This window comes from Rosa rugosa, chromosome 2 (assembly GCF_958449725.1).
Source record: "Rosa rugosa chromosome 2, drRosRugo1.1, whole genome shotgun sequence".
Classification (NCBI taxonomy): domain Eukaryota; kingdom Viridiplantae; phylum Streptophyta; class Magnoliopsida; order Rosales; family Rosaceae; genus Rosa; species Rosa rugosa.
The window spans coordinates 58395133-58420812 of NC_084821.1; the positions used below are offsets into that span (position 1 = coordinate 58395133).

Consider the following 25680-nt stretch of genomic DNA (forward strand, 5'->3'; position numbering starts at 1 on the left):
ACTGATAAGCCCAGTAAGTGATCGAATTAAATAGGAAGCTAGAGACGCGTAAAATCAATAATTCAACATTAATCGATCAATTAATCAATAATCCCATTGAATTAAGGTCGGGGAGTTCGCATCATGTACTTGCCCACTAGGGTAGGGGACCTTCTTTTTCTTATTGACTCAGGTAACAGCCATAAATGAATAGGCCTAGTCAATCTTTTTGACTTGCTTTTTCTTTTTTCTTAACCGTCTCATGATCTTGCTCCAAGTCTCCAACCCCTAAGAGCAACTCCACCCGTAGTCAAGAAATGTCAAGGTCGAACTGTTCTGATTTTTGTTTTTTTTTTTTATTGGAAAATTGAAATAGATTTGATGTAAATAGATGGTAATAATGGAGATTTATGGATAACCTACTAACAAAATTATTAATTATTTTAAGTGAATCAAATAAGACATCGAATTTTTTTTTTTTTTTTTGATCACATCAACAACTAGTCTTTTTGTGAGTCGAACTCACAACCTCCCACTTACAAATGGGAGACTTATGCCACTAGACCAAATGGTACTGGGCACATCGAATTTATTTTATTTTTAGAATCTTTTACAATTTTTTTGGTTACCGTTTTTTATTACCGTTATATATACACATATTTATTATTTGAATACTCGGGAATATTTATATGAATTTTTCACATGGTGAAATCGGTACTTTTTTGACTCGATAATAAAGTATGCGATGCGACGAGTCCGTGAGAATTTTTGGGGAATATTTTGGATACTCAAACTAATTTCTACGCATTTCAGAAGTTTTGAAATTTTGGAAAACATGTAAATGAAAAAGAAAATAGGTGTGGTGCGATCAGGACTATTGAATCTTCCAATGATTCATCTGAGCCGCCCAAAATTAATTGGGGAAGGCTATAAATGGGGATCAGATCAGGTCAAACCCGCATGAACCCTCGACCCGTGCGATGACCTTGCTACCCGAAAGAAGACCCGACCGGAAATTCCTTTTCCGGAAACAAAAAGGCTGCGGACCACCGCAGTTGGGTTCAGCTCGTCATCGCCGACTTCTTCCCGATCACGGCTCAGCCATAAATGGAGCAAGGGGGGAGAATCGAGCACATGAGGTATAGACACCGCAGTTGGGTTTATGCTTTTTCCGGCTACTCCGATCACCATTGTTGATGCATGAAGTATAGACACTAATCTTCTCTTCACGCTCTACAGGTTTATATACTTGGTTTGGATTATAGTCGAGTTTTGATGGAATTGATGTTTTGGGTGGCATCGACTTGGCGGTCCGGCGTCTTCTCCGCTACTCGACAGAAGACTGGCATCGACGCGTAGAGGTCTCTCGACCGAGTTGCTGACATCAGCCACGATCTGGAGCTGTTGCCGAGCTGGCAGCCGGCGAGCTTCAGTCAAGAAATTGGTCAGGGGCTTGGCCTTTTTCTTGGCCTCGGTCACCAAAAGTCAAGGTTTGCCCGGTCACTTCTCTACCGGTGGAAGCCTTTTTTTCTCCATGTTGGTCACCACCTCACCTTTGCCCAGCTGGAGACCGGTCAAGAGGGCACCGATGGACTTGCTCTAAGAGCATCTCCAACCCTTTAGTCAAAAGCCATAGCCATTCCTTGAATTTGACACTCATAGTGTCATTACTATTCATTCATATTTTGCATCTCCAACTCCCTTTAGTCAAAAGCCATAGCCATTTGAAAAATTCAATCATTTTAGACAATCATTTATTTTAGACAATCATTTAACTACATTATGAATTTATCACATACAGTTATCAATGTTATGGCATTATGTTTATGAAAGTTAGGAATATAGTAACAATGACCTAGCTCTGCTAGGGTTTGGGAAACGGCATCCGATCGGGTTTCGTCATCCCTGTACCTGCTCCATCTCATGGAGTTATTCACGGGCTCAGGCCTGTTCCTTCTTATTCTCGTCGCTATCCAAAGTGGTGATGGTGTTGTGATTGGCGGCGGCGGCGGAGGCGGTCGTCTATCAATTCCAGAAGGCTTGCCGAAGGTTATCTCATCCCGGGATGGGGTTTTGGGGGCTTCTTTCTGTGATACTTTTCTTGAGTTACCGATGGACGGCATAAGGATTCGGGCGGCGGGACAGTGGAGCCCGTTCACTGCTCCGGTTTTTAGGCTCGTTTGGGCGGCGGCTCCTGGTGGAGATGGTTGGGGATTGAGGGATCCGGGCATCAATTTTGGTTTGGATCCTCACGGTGGTGGCTGTGGTAGTTCGCAAATTTCTGGGGTTGTTGTTGCCGGCCGGCTGATTCGGTTCCACAGGGTGGTGGTCATCGACCTCAGTTTGTCTGTTGTTGGCATCAGAAGGACCCGGATCTGGGATCCGGGTGGGTTGTGCAAATGGATCAAGATCTGGGATCCAGGAGGGAGTGGGGCTTGGGCTGCGTCCCACTATTGTTGGACTGTTGCTCAGTTGCTAACTTGGTTTGGGGCTCCTATGCGTTACTGGTATTGGATTTAGGACCCAAGTCTTTGGTATCTGTTCGTGAAAGATCGTCTGCCAACATGGCCATGTTCTGACACCCTTGGCCGGCTTCGATCTTTAGGTGGGAGAGTGCCTTCATTCCGGCGCCAAGTTGATTTTTGTCAATTTGTGCGTTGGAGTTCGATGGGTAGTCAAACCACCGACTACTCAATTCACTACACGGCTGCAATCCGTAGTGTAAAATCAGCGCTGCGTCTTGACGTTGCTGCTCTTGCGTTATTATGTTTTATATTTCATATGTATTTTTCGTTTCGTACTGCTTTATTCCCTTCTGGATGTCTTTTGGCATCACATCGTTGTAATCTTTCAATTTCAATAAAGGGCTGACCTCCTTCGATTAAAAAAAAAAAACTACATTATGAATTTATATATCATAATTATTTTTTTTGAGGAGTTATTTTTTTTTTAGGAGAATTCTTTTACATATATAGGTTACATATTTTTCATATTTACTGAAATTTTTGTTTTATTTTTTTCAAGTTCTTTTTGTTTAAAAATTAGTTACTCTATTATTAGCCGTTGAATTTAATTCATCGCATTTTTATGACCACCGAATTAGAAATTAACTAATTATATATTCATTCTTGTGTTTGAAAAATGAATGAATCTGGGCCATCTATTACAAATTTGAATTAATCTTGACCCTTAGATTGCACTACCTCCAAAGGCTTCAGACATGTGGGCTCCACATGTTTTCCTTGACTTATGCGCATCACATGAGGGTGCAACTTAATCAGACCCATTTTTTTGTCTTCTACCGCAAGTTTATGAATCACACTCCTTTAGGCGCGTTTCATTTCAACTATCAAATTTTTCAGCCCCACGTCGTGGCCCACAGAGTCATTTTGGCTTTCGTCCTTGAATGTGTAGTCATTTTAGCTCGTGTTTTGACGATGGAGTCATTTTGACTCTATTTTTTTTTGGGTTGGAGATGACCCATTTGAGTGGGGGGGGTGTCATTTTGGGTATGACTCCAAGCGTTGGAGTTGCCCTAATTTGGGTTATCAAATTCTCACCATACTATTCCTTCCAATGACTACTAAATTGTCGGGTTGAATATCACATTTGACACGCCAACTTAAATGCTTTGATAAGCAATCAGAAAAAGTGTTGGGCTAGCAACTAGTCACCGAATGCTATAACTTCATCAAGTTCAATAGGCATACCGCATACATCATTACATCGAATGCAAATTCTAGATTTAGAACTATCTCCAACAATTTTTTTCATTTTTTTTTCTAGTTTAAGAAAAAAATGAGTTTTTTTTTGTTTTTTTTTTTGCTCGACTAGCTTCTCTAAACATATCTCTATCTTAGAGATATTGAGGAGTTCATATTACAATAATCACTAGTTTCCCTTTATGTTTAACACTTTTCTTTTTCTCTTTTAAAATTATATTCATTTGCATCATAAATTATTTAATTACATTTTTAAATTTAAAATATAATATCATATTGAAGTCTAAACAATAAGTTATAGGGAATGTAATAGAGAAGTTGTTGAAATTTTTATTTTTATTTTTATTTTATTGTTATAGAAAAATTATAGAAATTTTAATTTTTGAATCTCTATAATAAGAAAGTTGTTGGACATTCTAGATTCAATAAAAAAATTTGCAAAAACAAAAACCAAAAATGGTGTTGGCATGTGTTCAATGAGAAGTTTGGATCGAGTCCAAAACAATGTACATGGAAAACCCAAACCTTTGGAGTTTGGACTCAACTACATACGAGTTTAAAACCCACAAAAATAGTAATTCGTTGATCAACTAACCATTAAAATTGGATGTAAAGAAGAAAGGTTGAGGATATATAGAATTAACCAATGCATGTAATTTTCATTTACTATATACTAAAGGTGGGTTACTGTTCATAGGCACTGTTCATAAGCAACTCCTTATGAACAGTGTACTTCCGCTTTTGCCCCCGCTGCCTGACCCAGATTTTACTCTATTCCCCTGCCACCTTTTGATATGCTGAGCTGACAGATAGTAGAGTTGTTGCATGCCCTTCTTTCTCTACGCAAAAGAGAGAGCTTACTTGCCTCGCAAAAAGAGGGGGAGAGAATTGGGTCTGCTTCGTTGAGGAGAGATACAGTACAACTCACTTCGATTTAAGAGGTATTTACTGGGTTTTTTTTTTCAAAAAAATTCTTCAAAATCACACTAAATCTTTTTATGTCACTGATTTGGGGTTTGGGCTAAGATTATTAATGATCTTGAAAGGCTGGTGATGGGTTTCTCAGTTAAGGAAGAAGAACACGAATCTTGGGTATTCGATTTTCAATTTTTTTTTTGTTCAGTTTTTATGGTTTAATCGGTGATATTTTTTTTCATGTCTTCAGGTATTTTGATTGATTTCTCAGGTTTGAGCCTTCATGCAGCTGTAATTTTTTTGTGTTAGTTTTTTCTTCTTCTTCATTCTCGGTTGAATCAGACTTCAAACTTAGTCGGATGAGTTGTTGATAGATTGAATTGGGTTTTTTTTGTGCAGTTGATGTTTTAAGATTTGGGCTTCTGGAGGATACGCCGTCAAACAGGTATGAGGAAGGGCGTAATGGATTTAGTACCTGCATGTTTTGCCTTTCTTAAATTCTGATATACTCATTGTGTTTTCCTTTTTTTAGAAATAATGGAAATTGTAATGCAGATGGTGCTGGGAGTCGGAACGAAAGTGATCGGAAAAGGCTAGGTTCTCCAGGTCGTTCCAAAACATCCAATGTTGAAACTAGCTATGCTGCAAAAATTCCCATGAATTGAGCATGTCCTTTTTCCATATTTCTGATATTTTCAGCACCTTTCTTATTTGTACTCCTATTTACAGTGAGGAGCCACTAGCAATCTACTCCAGAAGCAAGGTAATTCTCTTTGATACCTGCTCTTTCTGCAATGTACAACGGGACTACCAATTGAGACATGCACTACCGTTTTTACCCCTCTGTTTTCTGGACTTCTGCATTGTTGCCCCCGATAGGTGTCGCAGCCTGCCACTGCTGCGTGTTTTGATTACATCTACGTGTTTGCTCTGGAAAATGGACATCTGCTTTTTTGTTCTACTCAAAAAGAGAGAGAGAGAGAGGGGTGGAGAAAGGGAATGGGTTCTGCTTCCGCATCTAGGCCGATTGAGGGTTAAGGGACTCATCCAATTCGCAATAGCATCATGTTATCAAAATGAACATGAACTAAGAATCAGCGAATATGGAAGAGGAGGGATTTACTTGATGTCCTGCAAACATTGGTGTTACGCCATTTGCAGAGAAGAGTGTGCAGGCTTGCGATCGCTGTTGAGGTCCAAAGACCAAGTCTCCTGTAAGTAGATTTCCTTGATTCTTCTCAGTTAGTTTATGGGTTCATAAGTTGGATTGGATTTTACACTAAAGTTTCAGTCTTGATTTCAATTGGGATATTTTTGCTCTTTGATTTCTGCTAATTTTATTCAATTGGGCATAGCATGAGAAGTTTAGGCATATTTGATCGGGTGAGCGATTGTGTATCATTGATTTCCTATTATAGTTTGCATAATAGTGGCTTTTGGGTTTTCAGAGGGCAAAACCATTTGGGTTCTGCGGACGAAGAGAAAAAGAGAGGAAGCAAAGTTCAATTCTCTGTGACTGATAACATGACCCTAATTAACACAGTATATTACCATCCGACTTTCATGTCATAATCTTGAATGTCTGCATTATTGTTTCTGCAAATAGAAGATAAACTAATTTAACAAAAACTCATCCAAGGTTTCATTTTTTTTTCCTGCGTTCACTTTAGGGTTTAGGATATACTTGATGTAGAGGAATTGCATACTGTGCGGTGAATAAGGTCAGCAAGTTCTGTGGCAAGGTCAGTCTGTTTTGCTGCTGAAATTTTGATATATTTTTTAATGTTATTTAAGGGTGTTCAATTTCTATGCATATCGTAATCAGCTAGACTGTTAAGTTACCATCATTGCCTACTTATGGATATGTGGTATGAAAGTGAAATTTCTGTGTATAATGCCATTCTTCTTGCTTTATTATTGATTTTTGAGGTGAATTGAGTGTAATAGATTCGGTTACTTAATTGGATGAATTGACATGTTTTTATAAGTTCAAAACTGTGGCTATGGTTAGTATATAACATATATCGAGTGATGATCTCTGTAGGGTTGTGGGATTCATTTTATTTAGAGAAAGGAGTGACCTTTGACTCTTTGAGCATGTTCATGAATTTTTTAGATCTGTGAAAATTTCCCCCCTTTTTTTTTTTTAAGGTGTGACTCTATTTCGCTGACTTTTCGTTTTGGTTTTGAATAGGCAGGTGTTTAGAGAGGTACAGGTAGGAACATTCCAACAAAAAATTGGACGCTGCTGTAAGTCAATCTCATTTCCCAGATCTACATGCTAAATTCTCCTAAATATGAAATTTTTTTGATCAAATTTTGAATGATTTTAATTAGTCTATTATAATTTCTTTGACGTTATTGACCAGGTTGGCAAAACTGGTGGTGAGAAATGACAATCGTTGTCTGATGTTGTGAGTTTTCAGGCTTTCTTTTTGTAAATAATTTGTTTATTGCTGGAATATTCTCCAATAGTTTTCTGATTGTTGCTTTTAGGTAAAAATTATATAGGAGAAAGAACCCTACTAGGCGAAGGCAGAGAAGAGGAAGGTTGAATACAACAAGAACATGGATGTGTACGACAAGAAACAAGCAAGTGTTTCTGTTTTAATTGTTAATCTCCAGGTTTCATCTTTTATGTCTTTTTGTGAGATTTGTTGTTTAATTATGCACAGTAGGCTGAAGGAGATAATAGAGCTGAGGAGTTTTTGGCTATGTGTTAATTTATATTTGATTTCAACATATATCATGCTCCTTTTATGAATCCTACCATTAGCCAACCTCTATCAATGGAAACTGGAAAGTAGGAGTCATAACACTTTTCCTTATTGGATTAGTACAATTAGCTGTACTGTACATCGACCTGCATACACATTAAAAAAGATACTATTGACAATATATAGGACTCCCTTTTCTTTTTATTAGTCATCAGCATTTATTGTGACTGTGGCTTTTAATGACAAATTTAAACCCAGTTCGGTTTTTTTGTCCCAGTTTATGTACAAAATTTGGGTTCCTGTTTCTTTAAAGTTTTATTTTGGGTTCTGATTCGGGGGTCATTTTGATGCAGCCAATCTGATATAACTCCCCTAGGTCCACTCCTTGACAAGACTGAACTTTATTTCAGCAAGGTAAACTCAACCTCCTGTACAAAAAATTTAAGTTCATGTATTTTGATTATCTCTGCATTCTTCCATGATTACAAAGGAACTCCATAAGAAAGCTGACAGGTGAGATGTCGATCACTTCCATTTTTTTCAAAGGTGCTTATTCCAGTTATTGTCTGGTTTTGGATTGATGGTGTATGTTTTTCCCCCCTTCACAACAAGTTCCTAGCTTTTGCTTATTTCAAATACTATCTACACTCATGTTTATTTACCTCTGTTTATTGCGTTGCTGAATTTCAAGTTTGGTATGATTCAGTCTATAAAAGATTTAAGATACAAGCAAGGATGTGGTTAATTTAGTATAAAATTGGAATTGCATTTTGCATTAGTTTGTAGTTGCTTTTGTCTATTGACTTCGTGTGAATAACAGCAACATTTAGATCATTAGATTTATGCGTAAGCTTGAAGTGATTTTTGCTCTCTGTATTGTTGTTTTTAACTTTTCCTTTGGGTATATCTCTATTTTGCTATTGGTGGCTATTAACTCATTCTTTTATTTAATCCGGGTTTATTGTTGAACCATTATGTGCCTTTTTTGTTTGTCTTTTTAATATATGAATCAGCTTATGCATAAAAAAAGTTCCTTTGTTTTTGTTCATATTTTTGGTTTACAGCTTTTTTATTAATCATGTTTTTGACCTTCTTCTTAAGGTTCCTGCAAATTGAACAGTCATTTTCCCCTTAGTTTTCGTTTTGTTCTGTTGCAGTTGAAATGCAATTTAAAATGAAATTTACAACCTACTTTATATTTGTTAACTTTTTATTTCTTCAGAAATTTCAGATGCTAATGCTGTAGAAACTTTCACCTTTGTGTAGAATCAATGACAAGATGGACCTATTTGAAGAGAAGCAAGCTGTTGGTTAGATGATAGCAACAATTGTGCATTCAACCAACTGCGAGTTGTCAAAGTAAGTGACATTTCCGGCATGACACCTGAACTAGCACTCATCAGATTTCTGCTTTTAAATTCAATTGTGATTGAGAAGATAATTGTTGATGATTGGTGTGATACCTTACTTGATTCAAAAACTTCTCGGTTACATAAACTTTTTTGATGATTTAATATTGGGATATCTTCTGTTGTCCAAAATGATGATCAACTTTTACTTTATATTTTAGAAGGGTAGGTAGGATGAATAAGTGAACGCAGAAAAAAAAAATGAAACCTTGGATGAGTTTTTGTTAAATTAGTTTATCTTCTATTTGCAGAAACAATAATGCAGACATTCAAGATTATGACATGAAAGTCGGATGGTAATATACTGTGTTAATTAGGGTCATGTTATCAGTCACAGAGAATTGAACTTTGCTTCCTCATAAGTTGGTCCTACACTGTTCCTAAGCACGGTTCATAACTGTTCACCTGCGAAATGCCAGTTCTGCCCTCGAGTTGTATACAGAGATAAAAAAGGCGTCAGTTATATGGAAGCCTTCATCGTGTTTAGTCACATGCAAATCGATCTATTTTCCTCTCTCTCGCCAGTCGCAGTGAACCCAATCCAAATCGCTCTTGCTCTCACTCGAATCAACAAATTTCTCTCGCTCCTCGCACAGAAATCCAAAACCGAGATAGAGATACATTTCCTGCTCAAAATCTCAAACTTGCTACCGGTCAGTTTATTGTTTTGAGGTATTGTTGGTTAGTCTGGATCTTTTTGTTTTGAAATAGATGTTGTGCTTGATTTAGATGGATGCAATTGGGCTTTATTCCATTGTTTTGATAATGGGTATGTGATTTAATCGCAAATATGTTTCCTACAGATCGATCGGCTTTGGTGGAATCTTGAATCACCAATTGCCAGCCTTCAGTTGCTTCTGAGATCAACATCGGAGCAAACCCAGACTCGATTACGGAATCCATCAGTTGAGGTAAATCCCCATCTCCTTCTTTCCAATTCTTTCTGTCCTCGATCATATTTTCATTTTTTTGCTGCATCATGATTATATATGCTTGGTTTCTTCAAATTTGCAATATTGGACTCCTTCTTTCCAATCACTATGTTAATCTCATAACTCGGGCTCTGATTTGTCCAAATTTGCTTTACCAAGTTATAGTAATGAAAAACACATTTTTAGAAAAGAGACAAATTGTTGGGGTTCTGCAGAGACCAACCAAATATTCTTTAGCGTTTTCCTTTTAGTCAATATTGGACATTTTCTGGCATGTAGGTTAGTTGGTTTACAATTTCCTGGAATGCTTCAGGTTAAAAAAGACCCACTTCAGATTGTTAAGGATTCTGCCGCATTGAATGTGTTTAGAGAAGTGAAGGTGTCTGATAACAAGAAGATTATTGTATCAGGTTCGTTTTGATTTGTTTAATCTGTGTTTCTAGGTTTGTTGGGTTTGATTTGTTCCCTGCTCTAATTTGGTGAACCTGTGAATGGTAAAGATGTGAGCTTTGCGAATGCACATAGAGGTTTCTGTAGTTTATATTGGGGTAGTGAAGAAAGTAGATAACTCAGATAAAAGGAAGAAGGGGACGGGAACAATCGGTATTTTTTTTTTCTTTCCAGAATCACAACTTTAACTGACCTCAATCACTCCCTGAAGAAGCTGTTAATTTATCCTGGAAGTCAACAAATAATGTTCTGTGCAATGCTCTTTGTTTTTTTTTGTAGTTTAGAAGAGGTTAGAACTTTCTCTGTTTTTTGTGTTTGTAATGTAAGTTTCAGTAGTAAAGTTATGGTTTTGTTTTCATTTTGTGGTGGTCTGCAGATCTGGAAATCTAGGGCTACCAAAAGGGAGTAAGAAATGCAGACACAAACTAAACTCATCAAGAGGAACAACTCCATGATTGGGTAAGATTTTTACTGAGTCTTGCCTTTAGTTTACATTTTTTACTGAGCATAATCAAGTTTAAGGCTTTGTGATGCTGAAGCTGAAATATTTAGGTAGACTGGTAGTCGTGTCTGAAATATTTACCTCTTGAATTTATTTTCTGTACGTTCTAAAAATCCGATTCGTTACATTGGTGATTGTTTCATGAATGTCAAATCTATCAAAATGGTAAGCATGTTTCTGGTACTTGAATGTTTTTGGTTGTGATTTCATTTGAGTTATGCTAAAACCTTTCAAATTTTTCATGATTCCAGCTCTCTCTTTCTCACTGCCAATTTGAGAATAAACAGTCTTCGCTCTGCTCAAATGTATTTCCCTAGACTCTTTTATGCCAGCAAGAGTAACACTTTGTAGCTGATAAGTGAACAAAGAATTAATACCAAACAAGGTATGTACACTGCAATCATGATGAATATGTAAAGTAATCATCTAGATTTTGTCACAAAAATACCATGCTGGAAAGACTAACTTGCTCAAGTACAACACCAATGCAGAGTCATTTATATGTGCAGTGATGCCAGGAGTAGCTCTACACAGGTTCAAAGAACACCCAGTATGATTATCTTACAGTATTAATGACCAAATAACTAAACTCTTAGTTAATGGTTGATTTGAAGTTATCGTTGCTCTGTTTGCAGGTGGACTTCTCTTTATTAGTAGTAACTTGCAGTATGTTACAAGCTCGACCTTGGTGCTATTCATCTTCTCGAAATCCATAAGTAGTACACATCTGAAGCAACAGTCTACACATCTGAAGAACTCATATGGAATGATTGGTTCAATCTTAAATTGTAAGATATTTTCACCAGAACTAACCATTTTTTAATTTGTATATAAATAATATCTTTGGTTAGAATATCTGTCTTTTGGAAAATGTAAATACAGAAGCTTGGCTTAAATACCAGCTCCTGTTCAAGACGTCCATATTTGAAATATCTATATATTCAAGTCTGGTCAAAATTTGTAAAACAACAACATATTCGGTCAATATTTCTTGGTTTGGGGTTACTACTCCATGCGTATAAAATTAAAAATTCATGGAAAAAAATACTAACCCGCAGCATCGCGCGGGCAAATTTTCTAGTATCTTCTAATTCTCAGTTAACTGCTCATCGGCTTAGTAACAGTGCCGGCTCGAGCCGAGCCGTTAATGTGAAAAGACCATTTTGCCCTTCGTCTGTTGGAATAATTACGGTTTGCTGTTTGACCTACCTATAAAATGTGCTGAACTGATAGAAGCGATCTTTTTCCTCTCTCTTCGTTTTTCAGCTGAGTTCTGCGTTCTATTGTTGACAGAGAGTGAGAGAGAGGGAGAGGGTTGGTAACAGTGGGTAGGTTCTGCATGTCATCATTTACTGCATTTTTGTTCGATTTAGGACTTATTTGTTGGGTTTTTGTGAAAGAAATTCGTTTCGAATCTTTGTATGTGATTGATTTGTGTTTATATGTGATTGATTTGGGGTTTGGCTTATGCAGGGGTTTCGGATTCTCGGTTTCGATTGAGCTGGCAATCTTTTGATCAAATCAGACGATCCGATTGAGCAATCAGATATCTTTGAGACTTTGAGCTTTAGGTAAGCGCTTCTTATTTGGTCGGTTGGTTTTGAATGTCGGTGCATGCAATTTTGTTGTAATGGATTTCTGTAAATTTTACCAAAAACTGGAATCATTACTTTATGTCAAAATCTCATGAATGTTTCCATGCATGAATGCTTGCTTCATTTCAAAACCTTATGAGCGTTTCCATTATTGACAGATACATCAGGAGAAGTCCATTGCAATATGACAAATTGGAAGGTTTGTGAGACATGGTTCCTCACTCAAGTTTTTTTTTTTTTTTCTTACCCATTTTTCCTTCTTTTCGTCTTTCTAATTCTGACGCTTTATGTAAGCTTTACAGGTGCATGCATGTGAAGGTATGTGGGTATGTGGGTTTATCTAGCTGTGTTTGGTTTGGCATTTGAATTTGGTTTTGTGGGTGATTTAGCATTTTTTTTAATCTGGGTTTTGTGTGGGTTTGCATTAGAGCTGTGTTATGTGGAATTAGATATGGGAAGTAGTTAGATTTAGCAAATCGTGTCATGCATCTGTTAGTATATATCATTTTTTGCTTTGTTGTTATTTCTGCGAGCAATTTTTCATTTGGTGTCTTTATGAACACTTCTTTTTTCTTCTCTTTTTCGTTCCAGGTGTAGCATCTTTCTTATTCATACTGTATTGGATTATTGTATGGAGTTGATTCTGTCTTATTTCGATGAGGTCAGGTTAGATATTCCATTTGTTTCCATTTCTTATTTCAATGATTGATAAGGTTGGTAATTAAATTCCATTTGTTTCCCATAATTGGAAGAGCTGGAGTCATCTGATTGGTAATATTTGAAATTAACAGGTGAAGAAGGTAGGTAACTCAGAGAAAAGGAAGAGGGGGACGGGAACAATCGGTACCTTTTTTATTTTTATCTTCATCGAGTTTTTGGGTTTGCTGTGTTTGCATGGTTTCTGGGATCATTGATTGTATGATCTTCATGTTTGTGTTCAAGGTGTGGGTGGCTGTGATACTTAATTTCAGAGCCAATTTGGACTCTGGAGCCTGGAATATCATATGGGTTTTATCTGTTTCAGGTGTTTGGGGGTTTAATTTTGAGATAGGTTCATGATCTTCATAGTCTCTGCAAGCCAGATCACTGGGACAGTTAGCAATGAATTTCTTGACTTCTCTGTTGTGTGCAATGTTGGGAGCATATTTTCATTATTTGTTGACTGATTTTGTTCCCATGTTTTTTTTTTTTTAATTTTGTTCAATCTTCTTTTCTTGATAACATACTCAACATACTAAACAAACTAATAGCCAAGCTAACAAATGATGCGCCCTGCTTCTGGGAGTCTTCTTATGCTTCCTTTGATATCAATAATTCAGATTCTAAAGTGTTTAATCCCAGATACTTAAAGACCCAAAAAAGAATTGCTGATACTTCTAATGTTTACAGAACATTTACATTGACTTTGTAGTCACTTTGGCCTTGACTTATTTAACATCTAAATTTATTTTGTTGATGCAGCTTTGGCATCGTTTATATTTGAAGTTTGATCATGTCTAGCTCATAATTGTTGAATGGAATCATATATCCCAGTTTCAACTGTACCAATGATAGCACAGTGAAACAAATGTTCAATTGATAGGTCATGCATCGATCTTGGGGCAATTGATGTGGAAAAAAATTTGTGTTTCTTCCTAATATTGCTACTAAAATATGCTTTTTGATACATGTTCAGGTGTATCAATACGTAATGGAAGAGAAATCCTTTTAAAGGTAAATTTGAAAGACATACCATACTAAGATCTTTAACTTCTATAAAATTCAGTTATAATATTACCTTTGGTATTTTTTTGTACATGAAATAGGCGTGTTTTAATTCATGCAGTCCTCATTGTCTTGCATTTTTTTTTTCAGGACGATTGGAGAAGGTTAGAGGAGCCTTATGGAAGTATATTCATAAGTATTCCAACTGTTCTTGATTCATCGTTGGCTCCAGAAGGGCACCGTATTCTTCATATTTACGACCTCTTCCATTGAAGACTGGGAGGTAAATATATGTTATCAAAATAAATAAATGGTTGACCATTATTGTTCCTTTCCCCACCCTCTTCCCTAACCCCTTCTAGAATCAGTGTTTGTAAAATTTGAATTGCTAATGAGGTGGTAATTTCTATATTAGGGACTTCTCTCGAAAGGACTATGAATCAAAGAAGGAGCTTGGGGCAGATGTCATCATTAGCAGATTAGAGAAGATACTATTTCCAGGGCTTAAGTCATCCATCGTTTTTAAGGAGGTAATGCTTACAGTATTGATTCCAATCATTGTGAGCTATGGGTGTTGATTCGTATTGAATAAAGGGTTGGTTGAAACTTGAACTTATTGTGGTTTAAGTAAACTTACAATTCCTGTATCCAACTTCCTTTTGGCACATTGCTGTATTAAACATGTCCATTGCTCTGGCTATTGCTAATTGGGATAAAAAAAAAAATTATTTCCTTTTTTCATTATGAAACTTGCCTCCTTTATAATTTCTGACTTTTACTGTCGCTTTTATAATTTCTTACTTTCACAATGACAGGGAGACCAGCATTGAATCAGCAACACCATCGACCAAAACCATCAACAAAGAAAAAATGGACTGAAATGTCATGACACTTTTGGTGTAAATAGAACTGGAGGAAGTAACTTTTTGGACAACCTCCACCACTGATCATCACTAGCTAACAACTTCTTAGCACACATATATGCTAATGGAGATCATCACTTATTTTTGGCAAGCAGATTAGGCATTCATTGTAATTAAGTTAGCCTACAAGTAGAACAACTTATTTTTGGCAAGCTGTTCCAACAGCAACTGTAACCTGTTTTTGAACACTAGATTTTAGTAAAACAAGTTCTTAACGAGATGCTCTATCCTTCTAAACTTTCAGATTTTGTTCTAAAACCCGCAGCAACGCGCGGGCATGAATGCTAGTTTTACCCAGAACACACATTCCAAATGCAACGAACCGTGTAAAAGATTTCAGCTCCTCACTCTAGTGAAATGCTCCAGGTGGCGCCACTCGCACCACACGCTTCCTCCTCCTCATCTTCTTCTTTGTCCCAAACCCTCCCAGTCTGGTTCAACCATTGCCATTGCCATTGCCACCCTTCACGGTCTCAGCTCACTCTCCGCCACCGCCCAAGGCCCACAATACTACTCGCCGGAAACCCAGATAGGAAGTTGCAAGTTTCATCGTCTTCGTCGTCATCTTGGACTACCCAACAAGACCAGGACGATGAAGAAGAAGATGAAGACGATGACCAAGAAGAAGAAAGTGACCCTACTCCTGACGACCTCGAATACATCAGCCAAATCAAAAGGGTATGCTGCTTTAGTTCATAGATTCATGGGTTTCTGTTCACTTGGCCCTGAAACTCACTCTTGTTGTTGATAGGTGTTGGAGCTTCTTAAGAAGAACAGAGACATGATTTTCAATGAGGTATAATACAGTTTTTTGAGCATTTCTTTGTTCTATTTCTTTACTATTTAATTTTCTCAATCTCGATTGACTTTGCAATGTTGTGGAATATGAAGGTTAAGCTTACTATTGCGATTGAGGACGTAAGAGAAGTTGAGCGGAGGAGACTCCTTGGCATTGAGGATCCCGATGCTCCGACCAGAGAAGAGTTGGCTGCTGTTCTTGAAGAAGTAAGTCCTACCTTTTAAATTCCTATGCTTTGTGCTCATTGTAAGCGAATTTAGAATGCCATGATTCATGAAACTGCCAAATTACCGCATGTGTGGATGTTTTTGGTTACAATGATATCATTACATTTCACACTATTGTCTTATACAATCAAAGAATACATGAAGCTAGGATCAAATGGTTGGTGGAATCTAGTCCAACTACACAAATTGGGTACACGTAGTCCAAACAGTGGGCGGGGGGTAGTTTTAGAGACATTCTTCAGTACATGCATGTTTGGCATTTGTTATTCATCAATTAATTTCACTATGGATTGTAGTTAGTCAAACAAGTATCCATTTTTCTCTGTTGGGGGGTCTTATTATATCAATAATTAAGGAAGCAATGTATAAAGAATGAGCAGAACTAGAAATATTTGTAGCTTAAGATGCATTTGAAGTCTCAAAAGAATTCATCAGACCTATGATAATTGCTGTGCCATGGAGTGGTGGTTATCATTGCTCAATCTTGAGTTTGAAAATTTCTCTGTCATCACTCAGTTTTTATTTTATACTTCCTTGTTGCGATATAATGTTCTCAGCTGTGCCTTGTTCATGTAAATTTCCATTATAGCTTCTGCATGATTGGAAAACAGGGTTCCTAATGATAACTGTCTTATAAAAGCTTTGTTGTCTTGAGTATGATGAAGAAAGAAGATTTCATAGTATATAATTGTATTATTAGTAACCAAAGTTGAATTTGTATGCTAGTAATTGCTCTTCGTTTTGATGTCTAGTCTTTTTGGCAGAAGAAGGATACCTTGTCTTTGAGATTCATGAGATGTTAAAAATTGAGAAGAGCAAATCTATTTATAATGCCCTTAATATGTGATTCCTGATGTAGGTGAATGAGGGAAAAATCCCCAAAAATTGACTTGCACTTAAACTGCTAGCTGAGGAAATGATTCAATGGCCCAATCTAGAGGTATTATTGATTTATTGTAACTTGAGTATTGGTAATGGTTGATTTTAGATATGATACTTTTTGTCTGTAATCTGTAGATAATCTCAATTGATTTGCACTTTATCTTAGTTTATCGATTGTTTGTAAGGTGCTGTGACTTCTCCATGTTTGTCCTAATGGTCCACTCTTTTTACTCTGGGAAAGACTTGTGATACTGCCAAATCAAGATCAAACTGTCTGAAAATTATACAATTTGTTTTTATCTTAGTCAACACGTTAGAACTCATTCGATGAAGACTTTCCTGCTGAGCTCCTCAATTGAAATGTTTTTTTCAATGCTCGTTGCGGAATCTTTCAAAACACAGAACAGATGACATTTTACTTTCAATATACACTTTTCATGAGATGGCTCACCACCGCGCTCTTTCATAATTATCCATCCAACTCTGGGTATGAAATTTCTCATTTGTTTTAATTTTTGTCATTCTGTAGGCTCAGATTAAACCAGCAAAGAAAAAGCCAGGAAAATCCCTATATGCAAGAGTCACAGACACTGGTATTGATCTTAAGAAGGCCGCTAATAGACTGAACATTGATTGGGATACAGCTGCAGAGATTGACGATGCTGATGTTAAGGATGAGTCAGATGTGCCTTCAGTTGTGGTTTGTTTCCTTGGCTTTCTCACGAAAAATTGGTGCTTTTAATCATGTTCTTGCAATTATCAGATTAAGAAGAATATGGAATAATGAATACACTATTAAACATCTATAGTTAATTATGTTGTGGTTTACAGTAATAGTGTAAAACGCAAAAAACAAAAGAATAACTACCATTGTTGTAAGTAATATTTAGAACTTGCAATAGAAGTAGATTACTATGATACCTTCTTGGTTTAGTTCATTCAAAAACAGCTCATCAGTACTTTTTAGCCTGTGCAATATGAATACTGATTAAAGTTTAATTATACATGAAGTACTCACCAACTCAAAACTTAATGTTGTGAATGCTTTTCTGGTTTAGCTAATCCTTGGTTCTTAAGACATCTTATTATCTTGCTTTATGATTTTCTCAAACTCGATTGACTATGTAATGCTTTATGATGTGAAGGTTAAGTTCACCATCGCGATTGAGGACATGAGAGAAGTTGAGCGCAGGAAACTTGTTGGCATCAAAGATCCTGATGCTCCTGTTAGAGAAACTAAATCTTCTCCTAAACTCCAGCCATATGATTCTCCTCCATTGAATACATAGGCTGTTTTGATTCTGCTATAATTGCATATCAGTTTTGATTATAGCTGTAAATAGAGTTTAATAGGTTCATTGTAACAGCAGTATCTCACTGCTATATATGTGTACATTTGTAAACATCAAAATATCAAAATATCACTTTCTACATGGTATCAGTAGTTTAGGTTCTCACCTTATTGATCCTCTTTCCTTTGTTCTCTGTCCTTGTCTTCCCCCACCCCCTCCTCTTCCATGGCTGCCACCACCTCTTCCTCCAATCCTTTACCAAACTCCTCCAATGGTGTTAATCAGTTTCTGTTTTTGTCGAATTCCACCAGTGCGGCTCCCTTTCATGCGCCACAGCAGCTAGCTCAGCCCTTTGGGCCTTTCACTCCTCCTGCTTGGGCTGTGCGTTCTTCACCTCCAAATTGGTGTCCCAATTGCCACACAAGTCATCATTCGCTGCACCAATGTCCCCATCAATTTCCTGGCCCATCCACAGCAACACCCTTTGCTGGAGCTCATTTTGCTGCTGATCCCAATTGGTATCCTGATACGGGTGCAACTCACCACATGACTGCTATGCCTCTCAACAATTCTCAACCTTATGGTGGTCCACACAACGTGTATATGGGTAATGGGGATTCAATGTCCATTTCTCATACCGGTACTCTTCCTTTGTCCTTAGGCTCCTCTCAATTCTCTTTATCTGATGTCTTCCGTATTCCTTCCATTCGTAAAAATCTATTGTCGGTTGCACGGTTCACTAAAGATAATCGTGTGTTTTTCCTCTTTGCTCCTGATTTCTATCAAATCTATTGTTTACTCACTGGTCGTCTCTTGTTTCAAGGCCCTTGTAAGGATGGTCTCTATCCTATCCATCTATCAAGCGTGTCCACTACTCCCTATGCACTTGCCTCCACTCACTCCGCCATCTGGCACAACCGTTTGGGTCACCCCTCTTCAAATGTCTTAGCTCGTTTAGGGTCTAGTATTGGTTCTAAGTTGTCTTTTCGCTCTTTTTGCAGAGATTGTGCACTTAGCAAATCTCATCAATTGCCTTTTCAATATAATCAAGAATGCGCAACTTTTCCTTTTCAAATTCTTCATAGTGATGTTTGGTCCTCTTCTACCCTTTCCGTTAGCGGATTCAAATATTATGTTCTTTTTACCGATGAATTTTCTCGGTATACTTGGATTTATCCAATGCGTCGCAAAAATGAAGTTCTCACCCATTTTCAAACCTTCCTTGCTATGATACGCAATATTTTTCAACAATCACCTCAATTTCTCCAAAGTGACAATGGGACTGAATTTGTCAATCGTGCTTTTTCTCACTTTTGTCAATCCTTGGGCATTCAACAAAGATTTTCTTGTCCTCACACACCACAACAAAATGGTCTTGCCGAGCGTAAACACCGCCACATTGCCACCATGGCTCGCACCCTCCTTCTTACTTCAGGTGCTCCACATCATCTTTGGGTTGAAGCCGTGTTAACATCCGTTTACCTCATTAATATTCTTCCTACGCCTGTTCTTAATTGGGATACACCACATACTCGTCTCTATGGGAGTCCACCTTCTTATTCCTCTCTTCGAGTCTTTGGTTGTTCTTGTTTCCCTTATCTCGGTCCTTATGTCTCTAATAAACTCTCTAGTCGTAGTCTTGAGTGTGTTTTTCTAGGTTACAGCCCTCACCATAAAGGTTACCGTTGTCTTGATCCCCGCACTGGTCGTGTCTATATCTCTAGGCACGTCATATTTAACGAATCACATTTTCCTTATAAAAGTTTGCAGGACCTGCCTACACAGGCCTCAAGCACATTAGAGCTCACATCTTTGTCTAGCCCAAGCCTGACTGTTGCTCCAGAAGCCCAATTGCCTGGCAGCCCAAGCTTTCAGCCCACTCCCTCCCTTCCAGATTCTATCTCGGCATCACCATCTTCAGACTCAACCACGCCTCCATCAGTCCCTACATCGCCTGCCCCCATCATCACCTACCATCGCCGTCCCCGGCCTGCCCCCATCATCACCTACCACCGCCGTCCCCGGCCTGCCCCCGTCGCCGCCGCTCATTCCCAGCCCATCGCAGTCCACGAGGGGCCTGCACCTGTTCTGTCACCGTTTGCGGCCGACCCATCTGCAGCCTCCCCTCCAGCTCGGGTTCCGTCGCCATCTGCAACTGACCCTCCAGCTCGGGATCCGTTACCATCAGCAGCCGACCCAACTGTCGCTGACCCTCTCTGTTCGGTTCCGTCGCCATCTGCGGATGCGCAACCGGGCCCTCCGCATCCTCCGGCGCCTACTACAAGCCCACCTCCTCCGGCGCCTGATCTGAGCCCTCCCCCTCCGGCGCCTACTGCAAGCCCACCTCCTCCAGCGCCTGCTGTGAGCCCACCTCCTCCTCCACACCACCCCATGGTCACACGACTCCGGGATGGTACTCACCAAACCAGAATTCGGACTGACGGCACAATCAGGTATCCCATTCCTCGAGCTCTCCTCACCTTGATTGACTCTGCCGAACCCACCTGTTATTCACAAGCTTCAAAGAAAGCAGAGTGGCGTGCTGCCATGACCGAAGAAATCAATGCTCTCATGAAGAATAACACTTGGTCCCTGGTTCCCTTCTCTCCGGCTCAGAACACAGTTGGCTGCAAATGGGTTTTCAGGGTGAAGCGCAATCCGGATGGCTCAGTCGACCGCTTTAAAGCACGTCTTGTGGCTAAGGGCTTCCACCAACAGCCAGGTATTGATTTTCAAGAAACTTTTAGCCCTGTCATCAAACCTGCTACAATCCGTACTGTTCTTAGTCTTGCTGTGTCTCGTGGTTGGGCTCTTCGCCAATTAGATGTCAAGAATGCTTTCCTCCATGGTTTTCTTACGGAGGAAGTCTACATGACTCAACCTCCTGGTTTTATTGATCACAGCTAGGCCAACTCATGTTTGTAAGCTCCACAAGGCCCTTTATGGCCTGAAACAGGCTCCTCGAGCATGGTTCCAAAGAATGAGCTCTTTTCTGTTGTCGGTTGGGTTTTTCCAAAGTTTGGCAGATTCCTCTTTGTTCATCTTTCACCACGGTCAAGACACTATTCATTTCTTGCTGTATGTTGACGATATTGTGGTTACGGGCAGCAATGCTGATCTTCTCCAAAGCTTCATTGATGCCCTTGGTCGCTGTTTTGATATTAAAGACTTGGGGCCACTGCACTACTTTCTTGGTTTGCAGGTTCATACCGTCTCACATGGCCTGCATATTAATCAAGTGAAATATGCTTATGATCTTCTTTCCAAGCATGATTTGTTGCTCAGTAAGCCAGTCAGTACCCCTATGTCTGCCAAACATACCCTCACTACCACTCATGGTGCTTTACTTGCCAATCCCACAGAATTTCGTGCCCTTGTGGGTGCCTTACAGTATCTCACGATTACCCGTCCGGATATCGCTTTTGCGGTCAACTCAGTTTCCCAGTTTATGAGTCAGCCTCGTGACCCTCATTTGGTTGCCGTGAAACGCATCCTCCGCTATGTCAAAGGCACCTTGGGTCATGGATTATTTTTTGCTCCTCAGAAGCAACCGGTTCATATTTCTGCTTATTCTGATGCCGATTGGGCAGGCTGCCCTGACTCCCGTCGTTCCACATCCGGTTATCTTGTGTATCTTGGCTCCAATTTGGTCTCTTGGTGCTCCAAGAAGCAGCCTACAATTGCTCGTTCGAGTGCCGAGTCAGAATATCGTTCTCTTGCTCATGCCTGCGCAGAGACTACTTGGTTGGGCTATCTGCTATATGAACTACGTGCTAACGTTCAGTTCCCCATCTTCTTGCATTGTGATAATCTAAGTGCTACCTATATGGCGTCTAATCCTGTGTTTCATGCTCGTACCAAACACATTGAGCTGGACTATCATTATGTTCGTGAAAAGGTTGCTCTTGGCAGTCACCGTGTCTGCTTCATTCCTTCCATTGATCAGCCTGCTGATTTACTCACCAAACCGCTTCACAAGTCTCGTCATCTTCTCTTTTCCGGCAAACTTGTTCGTCCAGAACCGCCAAGTTTGAGGGGGGATGTTAGAGAAACTAAATCTTCTCCTAAACTCCAGCCATATGATTCTCCTCCATTGAATACATAGGCTGTTTTGATTCTGCTATAATTGCATATCAGTTTTGATTATAGCTGTAAATAGAGTTTAATAGGTTCATTGTAACAGCAGTATCTCACTGCTATATATGTGTACATTTGTAAACATCAAAATATCAAAATATCACTTTCTACAGCTCCCACCAGGGAACAGTTGGCTGGTGTTCTTGAAGAAGTCCCTCCTTTTGAGTTCCCGGATCCTCTCCTAGGCTAGTTGTGGTCCTTAGTTTCCTTGACATAGAATCTGAGCGATTCTTTAACCATCCAAAGACCCATAAAGAGACACATCACAATATTGTCTTTTATTCAAACAAATAATCCATTAATCGATTTCAATGGAAATTCATTTGGGGAATGAATATTACCTCCCAAATTAAAAACCTTTTTTATGGACTATTGTTCATGGTAGACTTCTTACAAATGTCCAGAGAGCTAGAAGAGGTTTTACTGAAAATGATATGTGTCATGCTTGTTCAAGGAGCCAAGAAACTCTATTGCATCTATTTAGGGACTGCCCTAAAGCTCCCACCATCTGGGAATCTCTTAGTTGGCCTACCACTATTAGAAATGCTTTTCAATTGGATTGGCTTGGATGGCTTTCTGCAAATCTCTATTGCCTTGTTTTCTATACTGAGAATTTAAGATGGTGCAATATTTTTGTTTTCACTTGTTGGTATTTATGGAAGTGGAGAAATAAGGTAGTTTTTGAGGATAATTTCCAGCTGCCTACCAATGCTACTCAACTCATCTTAAATGCTGCAAATGAAGCCTGTGAAAGATTTCAGCTCCTCACTCTAGTGGAGTGATGATGATGACGAGTTCGCACATGCTCCAGGTGGCGCCACTCGCACCACACGCTTCCTAAGAAGACCAGAGACATGATTTTCAATGAGGTACAATACAGTTTTATTGAGCATTTCTTTGTTCTTTTTCTTTACTATTTGATTTTCTCGATTGACTTTGCAATGTTGTGGAATATGAAGGTTAACCTTACTATTGCAATTGAGGACATAAGAGAAGTTGAGCGGAGGAGACTCCTTGGCATTGAGGATCCTGATGCTCCTACCAGGGAAGAGTTGGCTGCTGTTCTTGAAGAAGTAAGTCCTACCTTTTAAATTCCTATGCTTAGTACTCATTGTAAGCGAATTTCGAATGCCATGATTCATGAAACTGCCAAATTACCGCATGTGTGGATGGTTTTGGTTACAATGGTATCATTACATTTCTCAGTATTGTCTTATTCAATCAAAGATTACATGAATGCAATGAAGCTAGGATCAAATGGTGGGTGGAATCTTGTCCAACTACACAAATTGAGTAGACGTAGTCCGATCATTGGGCGCGGGGTAGTTTTAGAGACATTCTTCAAAACATGCATGTTTGGCATTTGTTATTCATCAATTAATTTCACTATTAATTATAGTTAGTCAAACGAGTATCCATTTTTCTCTTTTTGGGGATCTTATTATATCAATAATTAAGGAAGTAATGTATAAAGAATGAGCAGAACTAGAATATTAGTAGCTTATAATGCATTTCAATTCTCAAAAGAATTCATCAGACCTATGATAATTGCCATAACGTGGAGTAGTGGTTATCATTGCTCAATCTTGAGTTTGATAAATTCTCTTTCATCACTCAGTTTTTATATTGAACTTTCTTGTTGCGAAATAATGTTCTCAGCTGTGCCTTGTTTATGTAAAATTCCATTATAGCTTCTGCATGAGTGGAAGAAAGAGTTCCTACTGATAACTGTATTATAAAAGCTTTGTGGTCTTGAGTATGATGAAGAAAAATGATTTTATTATTAGTAACCAAAGTTGAATTTGTATGCTAGTCATTGCTCTTTGCTTTGATATCTAGTCTTGTTGGCAGAAGAAGGATACCTTTTATTTGAGATTCGTGAGATGTTGATAATTGAAAAGAGCAATCTATTTATAATGCCCTTAATATGTGATTCCTGATGTAGGTTAATGAGGGAACAATCCCCAAAAATCGACTTGCACTTAAACTGCTAGCTGAGGAAATGAATTGATGGCCCAATCTGGAGGTATTATTGTAACTTGAGTTTGGTAATGGTTGATTTTGGATATGATACTTTTTGTTTGTAATCTGTAGCTAATATCAGTTGCTTTGCACTTTATCTAAGTTTATCGATTTTTTGTAACATGTTGTGACTTTTCCATGTTTGTCCTAATGGTCCACTCTTTTTATTCTAGGAAAGACTTGTGATACTGCCAAATCAAAATAAAATTGTCTGAAAATTATGCAATTTGTTTTTATCTTAGTCAACATGTTAGAACTCATTCGATGAAGATTTCCTTCTCAGCTCCTCAATTCATTTTTTTTTCAATGCTCGTTACAGAATCTCTCAAAACACAGAACAGATGACATTTTACTTTCAATATACACTGTTCATGAGATGGCTTTCCACCGCGCTCTTTCATAATTATCTGTCCAACTCTGTGTATCAAATTTCTCATTTGTTTTAAATTTTGTCATTCGGTAGGTTCAGTTAAACCAGCAAAGAGAAAGCCAGGAAAATCACTATATGCAAGAGTCACAGACACTGGTATTGATCTTAAAGAGGCTGCTAAGAGACTGAACATTGATTGGAATACAGCTGCAGAGATTGATGATGCTGATGTTAAGGGTGAGTCAGATGTGCATTCAGTTGTGGTTTGTTTCCTTGGCTTTCTCATGATAAATTGGTGTTTTTAATCATGTTCTTGCAATTACCAGATTAAGAAGAATATGGAATAATGAATACACTATTAAACATGTATATATAGTTAATTATGTTGTGGTTTACAGTAATAGTGTAAAAGAAAAACAAGAGAATAATTACCATTGTTGTAAGTAATGGTTAGAATTTGCAATAGAAGTAGATTACTATGATACCTTCTTGATTTAGTTCATTCAGAAACAGCTCATCAGTACTTTTTAGCCTGTGCAATATGAATGCAGATTAAAGCATGAAGTACTAATTAACTCATAGCTTAATGTTGTAAATGCTTTTCTGGTTTTGGTGTAAGCCGAGGCATGATTTTCAATGAGTATAATACAATATCGTTGAGCAATTCTTTTGATGATTTTCTCAAACTCGATTGACTTTGTAATGCTTTATGATATGAAGGTTAAGAATCACCATCGCAATTGAGGACATGAGAGAAGTTGAGCTGGAAACTCGTTGGCATCAAAGGTCCCGATGCTCCCACCAGGAAACAGTTGGCTGCTGTTCTTGAAGAAGTCCCTCCTTTTAAGTTCCTGGATTTAGACCCTCTCCTTGCTAGTTTTGGTCCTTGGTTTCCTTGACTTTGAATCTAGGCCATTCACCAACCATCCAAAGACCCATAAAGAGACACTTCACAGTATTGTTTTTTATTCAAACAAAGAATCCATTAATGCAATGAATCAAGTAAAGATCAAATGCTGGTTGGAGTCTTAAATTATATCAACCAAAGAGTACTTGAAGCAAGGGAGAGTTTACTCTAGAGTTTTTAGGTTTTTCAATGAAAC

At 38.3% G+C, this 25680-nt stretch overlaps 1 protein-coding gene and 1 pseudogene across 1 annotated transcript; both read left to right on the plus strand.

Moving 5' to 3' along the window:
• Positions 1-4441: 4441 nt before the first annotated feature.
• LOC133728802 (ycf3-interacting protein 1, chloroplastic-like) lies at positions 4442-18189 on the plus strand (annotated as a pseudogene).
• A 4095-nt stretch (positions 18190-22284) lies between these two features.
• LOC133728804 (ycf3-interacting protein 1, chloroplastic-like) lies at positions 22285-25578 on the plus strand. The gene is made up of 3 exons (XM_062156243.1): positions 22285-23054; positions 23145-23258; positions 24671-25578. Exons 1-3 carry the CDS (start codon positions 23040-23042, stop codon positions 24764-24766), a joined length of 225 nt encoding a protein of 74 aa, XP_062012227.1. The 5' UTR covers positions 22285-23039; the 3' UTR covers positions 24767-25578.
• Positions 25579-25680: the final 102 nt, after the last annotated feature.